The sequence below is a fragment of the Primulina eburnea genome, chromosome 3, assembly GCF_022965805.1.
Source record: "Primulina eburnea isolate SZY01 chromosome 3, ASM2296580v1, whole genome shotgun sequence".
Lineage (NCBI taxonomy): Eukaryota > Viridiplantae > Streptophyta > Magnoliopsida > Lamiales > Gesneriaceae > Primulina > Primulina eburnea.
This window is the reverse complement of record NC_133103.1, coordinates 15613975-15634961: the sequence shown is the minus strand read 5'-3', so window position 1 is coordinate 15634961 and position 20987 is coordinate 15613975. Positions and strand designations below refer to the sequence as shown.

At 34.6% G+C, this 20987-nt stretch overlaps 1 protein-coding gene and 1 long non-coding RNA gene across 2 annotated transcripts; both read left to right on the top strand.

Moving 5' to 3' along the window:
• The first annotated feature begins 10479 nt into the window (after nt 1-10479).
• LOC140826928 (uncharacterized) lies at nt 10480-11319 on the top strand. Its single transcript, XM_073189477.1, has one exon. It carries the CDS (start codon nt 10542-10544, stop codon nt 11217-11219), a length of 678 nt encoding a protein of 225 aa, XP_073045578.1. The 5' UTR covers nt 10480-10541; the 3' UTR covers nt 11220-11319.
• Nucleotides 11320-19603: 8284 nt separating this feature from the next.
• On the top strand, nt 19604-20497 carry LOC140828321 (uncharacterized). Its single transcript, XR_012117155.1, has 3 exons — nt 19604-19732; nt 19811-20212; nt 20364-20497. It is a non-coding gene; the product is annotated as an uncharacterized lncRNA (long non-coding RNA).
• Nucleotides 20498-20987: the final 490 nt, after the last annotated feature.

Below are 20987 nucleotides of genomic sequence, written 5' to 3'. Positions count from 1 at the left end.
AAAGGGTCGCTCGAGAAAATTTGATAAGAAGAATCGAACTCACGACTATTAGACATTTGCTAATCTATTCCGTCAACTCAGACCTCCTGAGGTCATATATATCTTAATATTGAAGTGTAACTCATACAATAGAATTAAAATGTTTAAAGTTTCTCCCCTCAAAAGTGTCACGGTTTCTATATTGTCGTATTTTGTTTTCTCATAAAACCGACTATATAATTGGAACTGTTTTTTTTTTTTTACAAGAAAACAATTGTGCGATGATTTTGTTTGTAGTTTATTTATTTCTTTTTCAAGTCTCTCCATCAATCTTTCCATCAGAGAGACTTGAAAATGAAATACATAAACTGCAACCAAAATCAACAGACTACATATATTACATTATTAAGTTTGAAACGCCTAAGGTAACTAATTTCGATGTTATGATCTGTTTTTTTTATAAACCAAAAATGCATTTTTTTCAAATTACAAAAATTATATATACTATAATAAAAATGTCATTTAACTCAAAATTTTGCGTCTTATCTATCTACTATATCCTAATAATATTTTTTTATCTTGATCTAGACTTTGAAATTTTAAATTAAATAATCATATAATTCATGACATAAAAAATATTGAAAAATATTTTTAAAGTTTTAAATTTTAATATAATCACTCAAATTACAAAAAAAAAAAAATTAATAACAAAAAAAATTATGTAAAGAGATAGTAGTATATATAATAGTTGAGTTCAAAATCTCTCTTATATTATATAGATGCGTAGATTTGATTTTACGTATATATTAGTAAATATAAGCATTTTTTAATCGAATTTTATCATATTTTTCTCAAATAATTATTATAGATAAGGTATAAAAATTTAAAATTTATTATATATTAATTTAGATATAAAATTGTTAAGATCATACGCTTACTACTAGATCAAAAACTATAACTATTAGTCAACGTGTAATTTTATTTTCTTACAGTCGTGACAACACATAGTGTACCTATTTGGGTGCTAATTGTTGCAATATTTGCTACTCGCAAGTATACGATGTCAAGTTTTAGTACTCGATAGAACACATATATCGATCTCACAGGGAGTGCAATTTAATTATAAATTAATTACCACAATTAAAATGATCAGACTTTATTTAGAAAATTTAATAGAATGTTTTTTGTTGACTATGAACTAAAATTAATTAAAATATGCAAACGATTTTAAATCGGTGAGAATAAAAATATAAAGATCAATTTCACTTGGTCTTCACTGTATTAAATTATCATTGACATCATTATTTATAATTTCAACCCATTTACTACCCAATAATTCTCAACTATTCATACTCTCTTTCCCAAGTAGTGCATAGAAATCACCGAGTTATAGGCCTTTCATTGGAGTTAAATGTCTTTCGAGCTCTATAAATACAGAAGATATATTTTTGTATTGTCCTACTCAAAATCCACTCTCCCGAGCGATAGATCTCAAATAAATATAACAATCTAATTAGTGATCAAGTATTGAAAACAATAAATCCAGCAAATATAAATAAACAAAGAAGTAAGTTGCTTATATAAATCAATGATTCATGAATAAAAATCCGACCAATCTATGTCATCATCTAGATTTAATAATTAGCTCATGAATGAAAAACGAAAAATAAATTCATGTTCTTCAACATTACTAATAGAATAAAATTAAATTAGAAGAAGAATCGAATCAGAGTTGCAACTCCGTCCCTGGTAAATGTGTTCTTCGTCTTCGTCTTCGTTCTATCGCTCTCTTCATCGTTCTCTGGATTTTTGTGCGTGACTGGAGCTCTCCCTTTTTTTTGTGTCTAGGGTTTAAATTTTTATAAATGCGTAAATGATTGCGAAAACCCAAGAAAAGCTCGTCAAATTTTGCTTTGCACCTCGTCAATTTAGGGTTAGATTACAATTTTCGCGTGTGAGCTACTGGTTATGTGCGGCCGCGTTGCACGCCTGCATGCATAGTACTATTCATTAATTTTTTTCGCTCTCACTTCATCTGCTTTCTTGCTCGACCCTTCATTCTTCTATTTCCAAATTTAATTTATTCCTTGTTGGTCACAAGTTATGCACCAAAGCTTGATTCCTACAGCGACTTAAACAACGCCAAAAATACGTAAATCCGCTCGATAACTGCACACTTTCATGCCAATTTCTTGGGTAATTTAAGTACAACACTTGAACTTTATCACTAATGGATCGGCTTGTTAGGCTCATGAGTTCAGTAGGTGCATGTCTGTCTATTGTGTTGTCTCATATCATATAAAGATCAATTTTACCCTTTCTTACCGCTAGCACTGTCCTCGGCTGAGATATTATTACCCGTTAAGATTTGATGTAAATCTTTTATGGCTCACCCAGCTTACCAGATTAAGCGACGAACGTCGGCATTTTGAGGAACAAGAACTTCCCAGGAGGGTCACTCATCCCAGTATTGCTCTCGTTCATGCATGTTTAACTCAACATTTGTAAGGACCTGAGCTTGCCCCTTTTGGGCCTGTTTGGACCGAGTCAACACTTCCCTCATCATAGCCCAAGTACCTTACTCACAGAACTCAGCACCCCTGGCAAAGGAGTATGTGCCTCCTCAGGTTTCGATCTCATGACCTTCAGGCTAAGTACATGGATCATTGAAACCTGGTACCATTTAATGACTCCATGAAATTTTATTATGTATAAAAATTAAAACATATGGTACGGTATGACTGTAAAATGTAAAAAATATCATGGATTCAGCCTAAACATTTGAATGGAAAATCTCTCAAACTCATACACATTTTCATTCCCACTGAAAACAATATCTATATAAAAACTAGTTAATTCATTCTCCATATTTTTCCATATTCTTTAGGCTTTTCAAAACACGTTTTTTATATTGCTAATTTAATAACCTTTTAGAATATTTTCAAATTATTTACACTACTCTCTTTATTTTTTTATTATAAAACCTCATAAGATTTCAAATCATATTTGTTAAATTAAAATTAAAAATTTATTATACTACACAACAATCGCAAATATTTAATATTATTATTTTATATTTTCAGGTACATATAATTTTTTGGTTTATTTTTTGTTAATACATGTTATTGAAAACAAAATTGAGATATTTTTCCATAAAAAATTACTTAAATAAATGAAATTATTTTAAGTTTGATTATTTATTAAATTAAAAAATTATTGTTCCATTTTTTTAAAAAATATTAATCAATATTAACTAAATACGTTGAATTGACTTAAATAATTGAAATTGAAATAAATTTAGTACTAACGTACCTATTTTATTGTATTTCATAAATTAAATCAATAATAAAGTAAAATTATTTATATTGAATTATTGATAGAAAAATTATTTTAAGTAATTCATGCTCAAATTCTAGTTCAAAAAAGAAATAAAAAATCACAATTATAAATTTTAAAATCCAAAAAAATTCTATAAAAAAAATTACTAATATATGTGAAAGATCTGCAAAATATATTTACATTAGTACGTGATAATCTTTAAAACACCATGAGATCCTATAAAATTCAATAAATATATATCAACTCTACACAGATTTATTAATTTAAAAAGTTATCAAATCTCCACGAAGAAAATACACCTAAATTGACACGTCAAGAAATTTTTGGAACTTTTATCTTTTCTAGGCCTCAACCTGAATCTTTACTTAAGCATGGCCAACTGAATTAACAGAAGGAGAGTTCAATTTTATCTATGAAAACTTTCTTCATATTATTATTTCTTTAAAAAAATTATGAAGATTCGTTTAACTTTAGTATGATATATGAAGAACTATTAATTAAAATTTCTAGCCTAGACCTAACTGGGCGAGAGGACAAAATCAAAAGGTGATTGTATTAAATTTTCAGCCGGCCGGCCCCTAAATATCAAGTCAATGGAATTAATCGTAGCAAACAGAATAATCAAATCAATATAAAATTTAGAGTTCAACTCAATCCTAATATCTTGACCAAGTAATCAATTAGATAAATAGTTAGAATATTCCCAGAAACAATATAATACCTATCGATCACACCAAGGAGAGCAATTAAGACATTCTATTTGACTTTAAAAGATTTCGATAAAATTAGCCATAGCTTTCTTAACACGATAAAAACTCGATCTTACTGTCATATTTGCGAGATTCTGATTATAATTAGATGGATTATTTCAGTAAGTGATCATGATAACATGGTATTTGAAGTACTATATAGTTTTAAAGAAATGTTGATGTCGTCTTTTATATATTTACGTAGCATATTCGATGTCGTAAAGCATATTAAAGCTACGACATATCAAATATTACGATTATTAATGATGTTCTTTTAATATTATCCTAACCAAATTGGAAAAACGAAAAATAAAGAAAGGATTGACGATCAGTCACGTAATTGACCAATCAATGCACTAAGTCCATGGTTTTTAAAGACGACACGGATATGAAAGAGAGAAAATATTGTTCCACTAGTAAAATTAAAAAAGAAAAAAGAAAAAAAGAAAAAGAAGAAGCTTGGTCCGAAGAAATCCGATCTCACGTGTCCAAACAAGACACAAAATTCTTGACCATGTCCCGTACAAGAATTAGTTTTTTTTAATTATATATTAAAATTACGTTGTTTGTGTAATATAATACATGAATATTGTGTATTTTACATTTTTTTGCTAAAGTTTTGATTTAGTTATATGAGATTTACAAAATTAAATATGATATGCGATTTAGAAAGAAGATTTTTCAATAAATATGAAATATGAAAATTTAAGCATATATAATGTATGAATAAAAAAGAAGTAAACAATTATTTAATATATTAAATAAAATCATTTTTTTAAAGAGTCAAATTCAAAAATAAAATTATATACATTAGAGCCAAATGTGTGTGGGTAAGAAAAAAGGCTTCACAAATTATTTACATATTAGGATCTCTCTGTTAATTAATTCTAGCAAATGGACATGCACGTTGTGTGTAATATAATACATAAATATTACGTACCTTACATATTTTGTTTCTCAAATTTATTTATGATAGTTATAAAATTACAAATGATATATGATTTATAAAGAATATTTTATATAATTATGAAATATAAAAAACTAAGCATACTATTTATATTAAATAAAAAACTAAGTAAAATATAATTTAACATATTAGATATATACATTCATTCTTATTTTTCTTGAAAGAGTCAAATTCAAAAATAAAACTATATGCATTAAATCCAAATGTGTAGGGTTAATTTAGAAATAAAGAAAAGGTTCACCAAAATTAGTTAAGTATTCTCAATCATAATACTCTAGCCGTCTAGCGGGCCTCATGAGTCATGATCCCAAAAAAAATGTGGAAGGATGTATTTTAAAATGAAAGTTATCTCGCTAGATTACTTGGCTCTCTTCCATAGGTTCGATCCCAGCAAATATGAGAGACGATAAACGAAAAAAAAGTTATCAATTTTTAAAATTAAAAATATATGAGAGACGATAAATGAAAATATATAGAGTTGAGTGATTAAATGGTATTTTTGAAATAATAAAAATGTTTCGCAAATATACCAAAAATTAAATAGATAACACCAAGATCGACATCTTTTTGGTTTCGAATAATTTCAAATAGAATTGGTATGGGATGGAGTACGAAAGTACTAGAGACAAATGAATAAATAGCCAAAGACTAATCGACTGAGCAAGGTCCGGGCCCCGGGGTCCCCCCCTCCTAAACTAGACCAGGTGAATGTTTGACACAAAATTTTTTATGAGATTATATTATCTGTTAATTTTACGAGATAGAATATCGGGAGAATTGGAGAAAAATCCCTATCCAGAAACTGAAATTTGTGTTCAGTACCTATGTCAGAATTTTTTTAACTGCACTCCCTCAGAAACAAAAAACTTTATTTTACGGTACCTGTGTAAAAAAAATTTGTATTTAGCGACGGTTTTAAAAACACCGTCGCTATTTACATATAGCGACGGATATACAACCGTCGCAGAAGTTTTTGAGCTGCACTTCCTGACACATCAAAATAAAAAAAAAAAATTCGTATTTAGCGACGGTTTAAAAAAAACCGTCGCTAACTAAATATAGCGACGGATATCAAAAACCGTCGCTAAGTTTAAAAATGCGACGGTTGTTATTTACGTCGGTCATAGCAACGGTTTAAACAAAACCCGTCGCTATTTTATCCATTTTTTAAAATTTTTCTCTTACATGATTGTGTACATAAATTGAGAATTTGAGCATATATTCTGAGATGAGCTACTAACAAAAAATGCAAACTCATGTCTCGATTTAATGAAGTAAGAGTTGAGAAATCAACTTTTTACCATGGTTTTAATCCACCTAACACAAGTCAGTAGCATAATAATTTCTAGCACAAAATAGGTTAATTCAATGAGAATTTGAGCACTATTGAGCACATAAATTGGGAATTTGAGCATATATTCCAAGGAGAACTACTAGCATAAAAAATCAAACTCATATATCAATTTATTGAGTAAGAGTTAGGAAATCAACTACTTACCATGATTTTAATATACCTAACCAGAGTTGATAACATAATAATACTCAGCACAAAATAGGTTAATTTCATCACACAAACAAAACAATTTTAGTATATATCGTACTCTATTACATACATAAATTGAGAATTTGATTGCGAGGGACCACTAGCATAAAAAAGTAAACTCATATATCAATTTATTGAGTAAGAGTTGGGAAACTAACTCCTTACCATGATTTTAATCTACATAACAAAAGTCAATATCATAATAATATTCAGCACAAAATAGAGTAATTTCACCATACAACCAAAACAATTTCAGTATATTTCATATTATATTAGGTACACAATTTGGGAATTTTTGAGCATAAATTTTGAGGGAAACCACTAACATAAAAATGCAAACTCGTGTCTCAATTTAATGAGTAAGAGTTGAAAAACAACTCATTACCTTGAATTTAAGCTATTTAACAAAAATAAATATCATAATAATATTCAGAACAAAATAAGTTGATTCAAGTATACAACCACAACAATTTCAGTACATTTCGTACTCTATTGGGTACATAAATTGAAAATTTGAGCATATATTACAAGGGGAACCAGTAGCATAAAAAAGCAAACTCGTGTCTCGGTCTATTGATTAAGATTTGGGAAGTCAACTCATTACCATGATTTTAATCAACGAACAAAAGTCAATATCATAATAATATTTAGCACAAAATAGGGTAATTCCACCATACAACCACAACAATTTCAATATTTTTTTATGTATTATATTGGGTATATGAATTGAGAATTTGAGCATAAATTTTTAGAGAAACCATTGGCATAAAAATGCAAATTCATGCCTCAATCTTAATGGGTAAGAGTTGAGAAACCAACCTTTTACCATGATTTTAGTCCACCTAACACAACAATTTCAGTATACAACCACAACAATTTAAGCATATTTCGTACTCTATTGTGTACATAAATTGAGAATTTGAGCATATATTCTGAGAGAAACTACTAACAAAAAAATGCAAACTCATGTCTCGATTTAATGAAGTAAGAGTTCGGAAATAAACTCTTTACCATGGTTTTAATCCACCTAACACAAGTCAGTAGCATAATAATTTCCAGCACAAAATAGGTTAATTCAAGCATACAGTCACAATAATTTCAGTATATTTCATACACTATTAAGCATATAAATTTGGAATTTGAGCATATATTCAAAGGAGAACTACTAGCATAAAAAATCAAATCATATCTCAATTTATTGAGTAAGATTTAGGAAACCAACTACTTACCATGATTTTAATATACCTAACAAAAGTTGATATCATAATAATACTCATCACAAAATAGGTTAATTTCATCACACAAACACAACAATTTTAGTATCTATCGTACTCTATTACATACATAAATTGAGAATTTGATTCCGAGGGGGACCACTAGCATAAAAAAGTAAACTCATATATCAATTTATTGAGTAACAGTTGGGAAGTCAACTCATTACCATGATTTTAATCAACGAACAAAAGTCGATATCATAATAATATTTAGCACAAAATAGGGTAAAACCACCACACAACCACAACAATTTCAATATTTTTTTATGTATTATATTGGGTACATGAATGAAGAATTTGAGCATAAATTTTTAGATAAACCACTAGCATAAAAATGCAAATTCATGCCTCAATTTTAATGAGTAAGAGTTGAGAAACCAACTTTTTACCATGATTTTAGTCCACCTAACACAACATTTTCAGTATACAACCACAACAATTTAAGTATATTCCATACTGTATTGTGTACATAAATTGAGAATCTGAGCATATATTCTGAGAAGAACTACTAACAAAAAAATACAAACTCATGTCTCGATTTAATGAAATAAGAGTTGGGAAATCAACTCTTTACCATGGTTTTAATCCACCTAACACAAGTCAGTAGCATAATAATTTCCAGCACAAAATAGGTTAATTCAAGCATACAATCACAATAATTTCAGTATATTTCATACACTATTGAGCACATAAATTGGGAATTTGAGCATATATTCCAAAGAGAACTACTAGCATAAAAAATCAAACTCATATATCAATTTATTGAGTAAGAGTTAGGAAACCAACTACTTACCATGATTTTAATATACCTAACAAAAGTTGATATCATAATAATACTCAACACAAAATAGGTTAATTTCATCACCGAAACACAACAATTTTAGTACATATCGTACTCTATTACATATACATAAATTGAAAATTTGATTCCGAGGGAGACCACTAGCATAAAAAAGTAAACGCATATATCAATTTATTGAGTAAGAGTTGGGAAACCAACTCCTTACCATGATTTTAATCTACATAACAAAAGTCAATATCATAATAATATTCAGCACAAAATAGGGTAATTTCACTATCAACCAAAATAATTTCAGTATATTTCATATTATATTAGGTACACAAATTGGGAGTTTGAGCATAAATTTCAAAGGAAACCTCTAACATATATTACCGTGATTTTGGTCTACAAAATACAAGACCATATAAAAGACACAAAATATAATAATTCAGGCATAATATCTCGAAAATATGGTATAATTTGGTTACAAATGAGAATATAACATGAGAATTTGAGCATAAATATGTCCTGAACCGTTCATAGTAGTCTAATATCTCGACGGATTTTAATTAGCGACTGTTTATTAAATCGTCGCTACAATTAGCGACGGTAGGTTCATGAGTTCCGTCGCTAATTTTAGCGTGATTTTTGTCACTAATATTTTCAATAAGAAAATTATTTTTAATAATTTAATAAATCTAAAAAAACTTACAATTCGAATAGGTTAACAATATTAATTATCTTAACTAACACTTAAAAAATTTACTAGAAAATTAAAGCGAAAAAATTTACTCTAAATTGAAAACACTTAAAAAATTTACCAGAAAATTAAAGCGAAAAAATTTATCCTAAATTGAAACTAAAATCGTGTAAGAAGAAAAATTTTAAGTGTTGTGAAGTGGTAAAATCGTGTGAGAGAGAAGTGTGTGTGGTAAAATGGATCAAATAGCGACAGGTTTTCTTTAAACCGTCGCTATTAGCGACGGCAATACCAACCGTCGCTATTAGCGACGGCAATAAAAACCGTCGCATTGTTAAATTTAGCGACGGTTGTATTTTTAAAACCGTCGCTAAATACGAATTTTTTTTCCACAACTCCCGTGAAATAAAGTTTTTGATTTGTGAGGGAGTGCAGTTAAAAAAATTCTGACATAAATACTGAACACAAATTTCAGTTTCTGAATGGGGATTTTTCTCCAATTCTCCCAATCTGACTCGACCAAATTTATAAAAAAATATTATTTTTATGTCAAAAATATTTTTTCTATTATAAATATGAATTATGTTAACTCATCTGACGAATTAAAATTTGTGAGACAGTCTCACAATAGACTTCTCTTATTCTTAATTTAAATTCTCATTTCCTTGGTTTAATAGTAAATAAATAACAAATTTTTTACTCCTTTAAATAAAGACAAAAATTTGTGTGAGACGGTCACACGGGTCATAATTGTGAGACGGATCTTTTATTTGGGTAATCCATGAAAAAATATTACTTTTTATGCTAAGAGTATTATTTTTTATTGTGAATATGGGTAGGGTTGACCCGTCTCACATGAGACTAACTCTTAAATAAAATGATAAGCGTAAGATTTAGAGAGAATAGTTCATCAATTTTGACTCGAATCCAACAACTAAAATATGGATGACTCGACCTTGAAAAAAAAAATCAATGACATTTTTTTAAAGAATAAAATCAAATCGATGACATTTGGAGTCGAGCAATCGACCAACCTGACGTAGCCTAATTTGATTTTTACTTTTCCAAACCTCCATTTATTCTATATTAACTAATTGACTTAGTCAAACCCGTACGATCCTAAGGCCGACTATAAATCCCATATCCAATCCAAATAAACAACCTCAAAAACAAAAGACTATTATCAAGCTTAAATTAAGAAAGAAAACAATGACCAACGTAGCTTTGATCGTTTCTACTTTGGCCATTCTATCGGCCATGCAAGGATGCATGGCCGTCGTATACTCCGTGGCCAACACGGCCGGCAACACGCCTGGTGGGATTCGATTTAACACGGAGATCGGTGCTCAATACAGCTTGCAGACTATGGTGGACGCCACAAATTTCATCTTGAGAACATTCCAGCAGAACGGGCCATCGGAGTGGAAAGATGTGGCGAGAGTGAGCTTGTTCATCGATGATATGGACGGGGTTGCGTATGCAAGCAATAATGAAATTCACGTAAGCGCAAGGTACATCCAAGGCTACTCAGGTGACGTGAAAAGGGAGTTCACTGGGGTTTTGTATCACGAAATGACACACATTTGGCAATGGAACGGGAACGGGCAAACTCCAGGAGGTTTGATCGAAGGGATTGCTGATTTCGTTCGGCTAAGGGCGGGTTATGCTCCGAGCCACTGGGTCAGACCAGGACAGGGAGACCGATGGGACCAAGGCTACGATGTCACGGCCAGGTTCCTGGATTATTGCAATGGTCTGAGGAATGGGTTTGTTGCGGAGCTCAACAAGAAGATGAGAAATGGTTACAACGTTAATTTCTTTGTGGAGTTGCTCGGAAAGACCGTGGATCAGCTCTGGAGTGATTACAAAGCTAAATATAATAATTAAATGTTATGATTGGAGTCCTCCATAAATAAATTTGACATGATTATTGCGAATAAAAGATTGGAATATTTCTTTTGCAATAAATTTGTTTGTTTCCAAATTAGCCTAATAAAATTTTGAGGGACCATATTTTAATTTCCATGTTTTAAATAATCCAAGGTTAGTCATCTAATCTAATCTAACATGCAAAACGTCAAGTGTGTCGGAGTTTGGGTTATACGGGAAATCTTCTACTTTTGATCCCCAAATCATACTGAATTTTTTGTTATTGTGTACCTTCTCTGCGTTTCTGAATCTTGAACCTTTAATCACGAACAACAGCAGCAAAATATCAAGTCGAGGCAAGGAATCTCCTTTGTCCGCAAGACGAAATTGCCCGTATCAAAGTGCTATACGTTTCAAGCAATCGTCCCTAAGATACAACGACTTCGAACAAGAATTTGTAGCACAACAAACTCTTGAGCACAGCGAACAACAGAATATGTAAAGCTTTGAAGTAATTTTCGAGATATATGCAGCAATATGCAAAAGGAGATGAGATGAAGCAAAAATTCAGCAGCATTTTTTGATGTGTATTGGGGGATTATTTATTGATGATTACTGGTTGTGTTGAGGAGACATGTTTCTCCATAGTAGATGCTTCGAAAAGACACCATTTAAGTCAAGGAACACATTGGTTGGGCCAAAAGCAGCCTAGAATAGGTGCTATGAAGTGAAGGGACGCGTTTGAGTCTTCAGAAACAGCGCTGCACGCGCAGCCGCGCGACATCACGCGCGGCCGCGCGCAGCTTTCTGTCCACATAGCTGCGCAACCAGTAAGGCGCGCGCGGCCGCGCGACTTCTCGCGCGGCCGCGCGCCATGTACTGTAAGGCGCGCGCGCCTGCGCGACTTCTCGCGCGGCCGCGCGCCTTGTTCTGTCCGAATGCCCGAATTCCAGTGATAGGCACGCATCCGCGCGGGAGTTGGCGCACCCGCGCGTGTGCTTCTGTCCAAGTGCATCAGTTTGTGGATCAAGTGACCGAAAATTTATTTTCAAATGAATTTGATCCAAAAAGATTAATACTTGTCAAAGACCGCACCGCACCGCACCGCACCGCACCGAGACGAGACGAGCGCACGCGCGTGTGTGTGTCACCAAGACACATCGTATTAGCGTCTTCCCCCTTCTAAAAACTTCTGGTACCCCTCGGGGCCCAAACCCCTTTCCAAACTTGGAGTTTAAAAGGGAGACATCACTTGGCTATTTTATCAATGTGGGACAACTCCCACTCCCTTTTCTATTTAACAACTCTATTCAACACCTCTTCATTTTCATTTATCCAACAATCCCCCACATAAATGAACTTAATGCATGTATGCAGATTTACTTGAAAGCTCTTGCGAATTATTATTGCATTAGGATAGGTAGCTTTTGACTTTGAACCTTCCTTAGTAATATACCATAGGATTTACTAGTTGAGTAGTGACACGATGTCTTGAACTAGTCAACTTTTATGTAAACCAAGTCAATAGTATTTACACAATAATAACTCTAACATATTCTTGTTCTCACGTTGTGTCCATTTCGGCCCTGGACCATATCTTAGATTCATAAGTGTTTTCCATTGAAGCGGCCATCACTTCGCACTTATATAGGTGATCTCCTATCAAGAGTATCCTGCCATACTCTACCTCATAGGTATAGGAATCATTAAAAGAAAACTTAACCTCACCACATGTTGCAGGTCTTTTCTACTTGGATTTTGTAGGAATGAGCCTTTATATACTCCAAGTACTCAAACTAATATTTATAACTTAGTTGTCACATTGAACCAAGGTCATGGGATCTCCACTTCACAAGGTTGGGTTACCGCTATAAATATTTTATTTTGTGGGTTTTAAGCCCATTCCTCTCAACAGCTTGTACATTTGATCTCTATTTATACCTTTAGTAAACGGATCCGCTAGGTTTTCCTTTGATTTCACATATTCAACAGAAATAACCCCATTCGAGATCAATTGTCTTATGGTATTATGTCTCCGACGAATATGTCGAGACTTACCATTGTACATACTGCTTTGTGCTCTTCCTATTGCCGATTGACTATCGCAATGAATGTTAATGGAAGGCACTGGCTTATTCCAACAAGGAATATCCTCTAGGAAGTTTCTTAGCCATTCGGCTTCTTCCCCGGCTTTGTCTAATGCTATGAACTCGGATTCCATAGTGGATCGAGCTATACATGTTTGCTTAGACGATTTCCATGACACCGCTCCTCCACCTATTGTGAATACATATCCACTAGAGGACTTGGAGTCTTTTGTGTCAGATATCCAATTGGCATCACAGTATCCTTCTAGAACTGCAGGATATTTTGAATATATCAAACCATATTTCAATGTATATTTCAAATATCCAAGCACTCTCGTTAAGGCTTTCCAATGATCCTTACTTGGATTACTTGTGAACCTACTTAACTTATTTACTGAATATGCAAGATCTGGACGAGTACAATTAGTCAAGTACATTAGACTACCAATGATCCTTGCATATTCCAGTTGTGAGATGGGTTCTCCTCTATTCTTTGCCAAATGAACACCTAAATCTATAGGAGTTCTAGCAGGTCGAATGTTTAAGGTACTGAACCTTTCAAGCACCTTTTCAACATAGTGAGTTTGTGATAACACTATTCCTTCATGCATTCTAGAGATTTTAATCCCTAATATGATATCACACAACCCCAAGTCTTTCATATCAAAAGACCTTTTCAACATATTCTTGGCATTTATAATCAACTCATGATTACTTCCCATAATCAACATGTCGTCTACATAAAGGCATACAATGACATAATCACTTGCATTGCCTTTAATATAAACACATTTATCACATTCGTTGATTTTGAAACCATTTGACTTCATTGTAGTGTCAAATTTTTCATGCCATTGCTTAGGTGCTTGTTTGAGTCCGTATAGTGACTTGACAAGTTTACACACCTTCCTTTCTTGTCCAGGAACGACAAACCCCTCGGGTTGTTCCATGTATATTTCCTCTTCCAATTCTCCATTCAAGAAGGCTGTCTTTACATCCATTTGATGAATCTCTAGGTTATGCAATGCAGCAATAGCTATGAGGACACGAATGGATGTAATCCTAGTGACTGGAGAATATGTGTCAAAGAAGTCATATCCTTCTTTTTGTTTGAACCCTTTAGCCACCAAACGGGCTTTATATTTGTCAATAGATCCATCTTCTTTGTATTTCCTTTTAAGGATCCATTTGCATCCTAAAGGCTTACAACCCGGAGGGAGATCAGTCAACTCCCACGTATTATTATGCATGATGGATTCTATTTCAGAATTTATAGCTTCTTTCCAAAAAGGAGCTTCGGGATTGGATAGAGCTTCTTTAATAGTTCTTGGTTCATCATCTAACATGTATGTCATAAAGTCAGGACCAAAGGACTTTTCAATTCTTGCTCTCTTTCCACGTCTTGGTTCTTCATTTACTTCTTTAGAATCAACAATAGATTCATAAGACCGTTTAGATGAACCTTCTTTTCTTTCCTTACAAGGAAAGTTGTTTTCAAAGAATATTGCATTCCTTGATTCCATAATTGTTCCTTCATTAATATCAGGAATCGTTGACTTATGCACCAAAAACCTATATGCACTACTATTATAGGCATATCCAATAAAAACGCAGTCAACGGTTTTGGGTCCAATTTTAACTTGTTTTGGCTTTGGTATCTCTACTTTAGCCAAACAACCCCACACTTTCAGGTATTTATAAGATGGTTTGTGACCCTTCCATAACTCATATGGAGTTTCATCTTTCCCTTTGTGTGGTATTTTATTAAGAATGTGGTTTACAGATAGTATTGCTTCCCCCCACAAGTTTTGAGGTAAACCAGAATTTATCAACAACGCATTCATCATCTCTTTGAGAGTACGATTTTTACGTTCTGCAACTCCATTTGATTGAGGTGAGTATGGTGCTGTTGTTTGATGAATTATGCCAAAGTTAGTGCACAATTCTTCAAATGGAGCGACATACTCTCCACCTCTATCACTTCGAATCATTTTGATCTTTGAACTCAATTGATTCTCAACCTCATTCTTATAATTTTTGAAAGCTTCTATAGCTTCATCTTTACTTTTCAATAAGTAGACGTAACAGAACCTTGTGCAATCATCAATGAATGTTATGAAGTACTTATTACCACCTCGAGTTTGCACAAACTTTAAATCACATACGTCAGTGTGAATTAATTCAAGTGGACTAGTACTTCTTGTCACAGAATGGAATGGAGCTTTGGCCATCTTTGCTTCAACACAAATCTCACACTTATCTTGTGGATTTCTTTTAAATGCAGGTATTACATTTAAACTTGCAAGTCTTTTTAATGTGTTGAAATTAACATGTCCTAATCTTTCATGCCATAAATTAGAACATTCAACCAAGTAAACAGAATCATTCATTTTATTCTTCGCCTCATGGCGGTAAACATTCATTACATTGAGTTTAAAGAGACCATTATCTTGGTACCCTTTTCCTACAAATACACCAGCCTTAGTAAGGACAAACTTGTCCGACTCAAACACAAGTTTAAAACCCGCCTTACTCAACAACGATCCAGAAACCAAGTTCTTTCGAATGTCTGGCACATGCAGCACATTCAACAATGTCATCTCTTTGCCGGAAGTCATCTTTAGTACCACTTTGCCAATTCCTACGACCTCAGACGTCGTGGAGTTTCCCATAAACAATTTCCTATCACTTACAGTAGTGTAGGATGAGAACATTTCTTTTTCAGCACATATATGGCTAGTGGATCCGGTATCTACCCACCATTCTCTTGGATTATCCACCAAGTTGGTTTCAAACACAACTGCGGATAGATCAAGTCGTGATAGGTCTATTGGTACTTGCCTTTCTTCGATGACATTGGCTTGCCTTGGATTCTGATTTCTGTTGTCTTTTCTTGGAAGACGACAGTCTTTGGCCATATGATTTGGTTTGCCACAGTTGTAGCAAGTTCCCTTGAACTTCTTGGCCTTCCCTTGTTTCTTTTCATTTGTAAGGCGTTTTCTCTTTTGACTGGTGCTAGATTCTGTCAAATTTGCCTTGGCTTCGGACTCCATTGTCCTTCTGTGTGTTTTGGCTTCAGAAGTTCTGCTATCTTCCTCAATACGAAGCCTCACAATAAGATCTTCAAGTTTCAACTCCTTGCGCTTGTGCTTAAGGTAGTTCTTGAAATCTTTCCACATGGGTGGCAATTTCTCAATAATAGCCGCCACTTGGAATGATTCATTGATTTCCATCCCTTCTGCCAACAAGTCATGAATAATAATTTGAATTTGTTGTACCTGACTTATTACAGATTTGGCGTCCACCATTTTGAAGTCTAGGAATTTTCCAACCACGAACTTCTTGACTCCTGCGTCTTCTGTCTTGTATTTCCTTTCCAAGGAGTCCCATAGTTCCTTGGCGGTTTTAACAGAACAGTAGACACTGTAGAGTGTGTCATCGAGGCCATTGAGTATGTAGTTTCTGCAGAGGAAGTCACTGTGGTTCCAAGCATCGAGAGCGGATCTTCGTTGGGAGTCATTATCGTCCACATCAATGACAGGGGGATCCTCTTTTAGGAATCGAGATAGGCTCAATGTGGTGAGGTAAAAGAGCATTTTCTGCTGCCAACGTTTGAAGTCGGCACCAAAGAACTTAGCAGGCTTTTCGCCATGTGCAGGAGCGGTAGTGACGGTAGGCATTGTCGCAGGAACCGCAGGAGTAGTTGACATTCTTCAGAAATGAGAAGTTTACAAATATAACAAAGTAAATTTCGTCTTGCGATTGTTATTGTGTACCTTCTCTGCGTTTCTGAATCTTGAACCTTTAATCACGAACAACAGCAGCAAAATATCAAGTCGAGGCAAGGAATCTCCTTTGTCCGCAAGACGAAATTGCCCGTATCAAAGTGCTATACGTTTCAAGCAATCGTCCCTAAGATACAACGACTTCGAACAAGAATTTGTAGCACAACAAACTCTTGAGCACAGCGAACAACAGAATATGTAAAGCTTTGAAGTAATTTTCGAGATATATGCAGCAATATGCAAAGGGAGATGAGATGAAGCAAAAATTCAGCAGCATTTTTTGATGTGTATTGGGGGATTATTTATTGATGATTACTGGTTGTGTTGAGGAGACATGTTTCTCCATAGTAGATGCTTCGAAAAGACACCATTTAAGTCAAGGAACACATTGGTTGGGCCAAAAGCAGCCTAGAATAGGTGCTATGAAGTGAAGGGACGCGTTTGAGTCTTCAGAAACAGCGCTGCGCGCGCAGCCGCGCGACATCACGCGCGACCGCGCGCCATGTACTGTAAGGCGCGCGCGCCTGCGCGACTTCTCGCGCGGCCGCGCGCCTTGTTCTGTCCGAATGCCCGAATTCCAGTGATAGGCGCGCATCCGCGCGGGAGTTGGCGCACCCGCGCGTGTGCTTCTGTCCAAGTGCATCAGTTTGTGGATCAAGTGACCGAAAATTTATTTTCAAATGAATTTGATCCAAAAAGATTAATACTTGTCAAAGACCGCACCGCACCGCACCGCACCGCACCGACCCGACCCGAGACGAGACGAGCGCACGCGCGTGTGTGTGTCACCAAGACACATCATATTAGCGTCTTCCCCCTTCTAAAAACTTCTGGTACCCCTCGGGACCCAAACCCCTTTCCAAACTTGGAGTTTAAAAGGGAGACATCACTTGGCTATTTTATCAATGTGGGACAACTCCCACTCCCTTTTCTATTTAACAACTCTATTCAACACCTCTTCATTTTCATTTATCCAACATTTTTTTCCCTCTGATAAATATACTTATTTAATTAAAAATAAAATATAACAAAATAAAGTCAAACACAAAATTATTTTTTAAAAGTGTCAAATGAAGTTCACTGTGATCGCTCAAGCTGCTTGGAAGCTGCTAATTCTTAAACACTAAATGGTGGCGAGGCGCGTTCTCCACCGCTAAATTTTTCGTCTCCTAAGGGCGTTTTACACTGACACGGCAGGCTTGAGAGGAACTCTAACGGTGCTGATGTGTCAGCATCAATACTTTCAGTAACACTGCCGTGGCTGCCGATGGTAAAGAAGAGAGCGATAGTAAATGGTTGGTTCTACCCCCGTTCACTCCCTTGGCCGGTGGACTGTGTATACAAGCGTGCCAGATGATCCCAAACATCCTTAGCAGTCTCGTATTTTGCCAATTGAGCACCTATTGAGTGCGCAACAGAATTATTAATCCACGTGATATTGTTGGTATTGAGGCTTTGAAGTCTGAGTTAGCTCGCTGCTTTGCTATGAAGGATTTAGGTTTGCTACGTTACTTTCTAGGAATTGAGGTTGCCTATTCTCCAAAAGGTTATCTTTTATCTCAGTCAAAGTACATAGCAGACCTGTTTGAGCGTGCACGTCTAACTGATAACAGGATAGTTGATACTCCTCTTGAGACCAATGCTCAGTACTCTCTGTCAGATGGACCTCCTTTGCCGGATCCTGCCTTATACCGTACTATTGTTGGCAGCTTGGTTTATCTCACTGTGACTCGTCCAGATATTGCACATGTTGTTCATATAGTAAGTCAGTTTGTCACTGCACCAACTACAGTTCATTGGGGTGCTGTTCTTCGGATTCTCAGGTATCTTCGGGGAACTCAGTTTCAGAGTCTTTTGTTTCCTTCTACTTCCTCCTTAGAGCTGCGTGCATACTCTGATGCTGATTGGGCTGGCGATCCCACGGATCGTAAGTCAACCACTGGCTTCTGTATTTTTCTTGGAGATTCTCTTATCTCTTGGAAAAGTACCGAAGCCGAGTATCGTGCTATGGCTTCAACTACTTGCGAGATTGTTTGGTTACGTTGGTTGCTTGCGGATTTTGGTATTCTTCTTCGTCATCCTACTCCGTTATATTGTGATAATCAGAGTGCAATTCAGATTGCGCGCAATTCAGTTTTTCATGAGAGGACAAAGCACATTGAGATCGATTGTCACGTCACTCGTCATCATCTCCAGCTTGGCACCATCACGTTACCTTTCGTTCCTTCTTCGCTGCAGATAGCTGATATGTTTACCAAGGCACATTCCGCTTCGTGCTTCCGTTTTTTGTCTGACAAACTCTCCATGCTTTTAGCTGTAGCATCGTGAGTTTGAGGGGGGATGTTAGAATATATTATTGTTAGCTCTCAAGGGTAGATTAGTCATTTTATTCTTTTTGTGTTTACCCTAGGTATATAAACATATTCTCTTTGTATTCTTTTATTTCTTTATTCAGTTTTCATAATACTACGACTTGAGCTTTTCGGTCACTCTCTGTTTCTTCAGTTCTGAAATCAGAAAGCTAATCTCCCGCCGAACATCTGACGGCAGAGGAAAGTACTCTGCCGCTTCCCCCTCCACGACGGCTCTCAAATGGATCCTAAAGTGCTGCCCGCATCTCCCAAGGTCTCTTTTTCAGAAGCTCTTTGGCTTGAGACAGGTTCTTATTTCAATCGTTTTTTGCTTATTCAATCTTTCACGAGCCATTTTTTCTTAATTACCTTATATTTTACTTCAGGTTCGGAGAGAATCTTCTAATGCTAAAATTGAAAACACACCGGCCAAAAAGGGTAATGTTTATAATTACTTCTATGCTTCACTGACAAATTACAGATGATACCACAATTCACATTTATAATAATTCCAATCTTTAAAATTGTGTTGCCAATTACATGATATAGATTAGAACTAAAATTGTATTGTATGATGATATTATTTCACTTGTGGAACATCATTAATCGCTTCTGTATTGGCGTTGATATTTTATGGTTTCTAAAGATAGGAGCTAAAGAGTTTATGGTGATAGAATATTCCTTCCTAAATCTATATTGATGGAAAACATCCTTCAAGGATAAAAGAAAAACCGAGCTCTCATTATGAGGAAGATTTGAAAGTTATACGTGGCCTTGAGTTGTATGAGGTATAAATTTAGGTATTGGACTGAACGTGTCTTTACTGTATGGCTTGGTTTTCATGCCTTTCCCCTTCGTCTTGCTCCTTTCTTTCTTCCCTCACTCAATTGTCATTGCATTGATTGAGGCTTTGTTGAGAATGTATGTGGCTTTATTCAGAGTGGCCTTGGGATAAACCGAAGTTCAGACGTATTGGCTTCCAAGTACTTGAGATATATATGACCATGAAGAGTCTCCTCGCCTGGATATTTTATATTTTGTTTTGGAACGGGACTAGAGGAAAAATTGGTTCTTTTACACACCATGCATGTGGAGGTAATTAAACTCTGTAAAATTTGTTTCACGATGAACTCTTATATCTTAAATATACACCGTTATTTTTTCTTTCGAGCAGAGTTTTGGTTTGTTTTTTGTCTATATTGTTGGGGATAAGTTGTTCTTTTAGTTTCACAGACTTGATACAGACTGCAGTGGAATCAACTTGGCCTTTCAGTTCGATTAGTACTTATAACATGTCCTAAATCGACACTAGATAGTAGAATATAGGATATGAATGCCACGAACAAATGAAGCGACTATCAAGTCATTATCCTCGTATCCTAGTCCAAAATTAGCACAAAAACTAGTATACTTTTCAAACAAGAAAACGTATATGTAAGAAAGAGTTGATTTTTTTTACAAATCTTGTCCAGTCTCCATTTTGTGCCGAACGTATGCATGTGTATGTAGGGATGTAAACGATCCAAATCAAGCCAAACAGTATCAGGCTTGAGCTTGTCTCGT

What these genes read in the sequence shown, in the direction of transcription:
- LOC140826928 (XM_073189477.1), top strand. Translation starts at nt 10,542, where the DNA reads ATGACCAACGTAGCTTTGATCGTTTCTACTTTGGCCATTCTATCGGCC.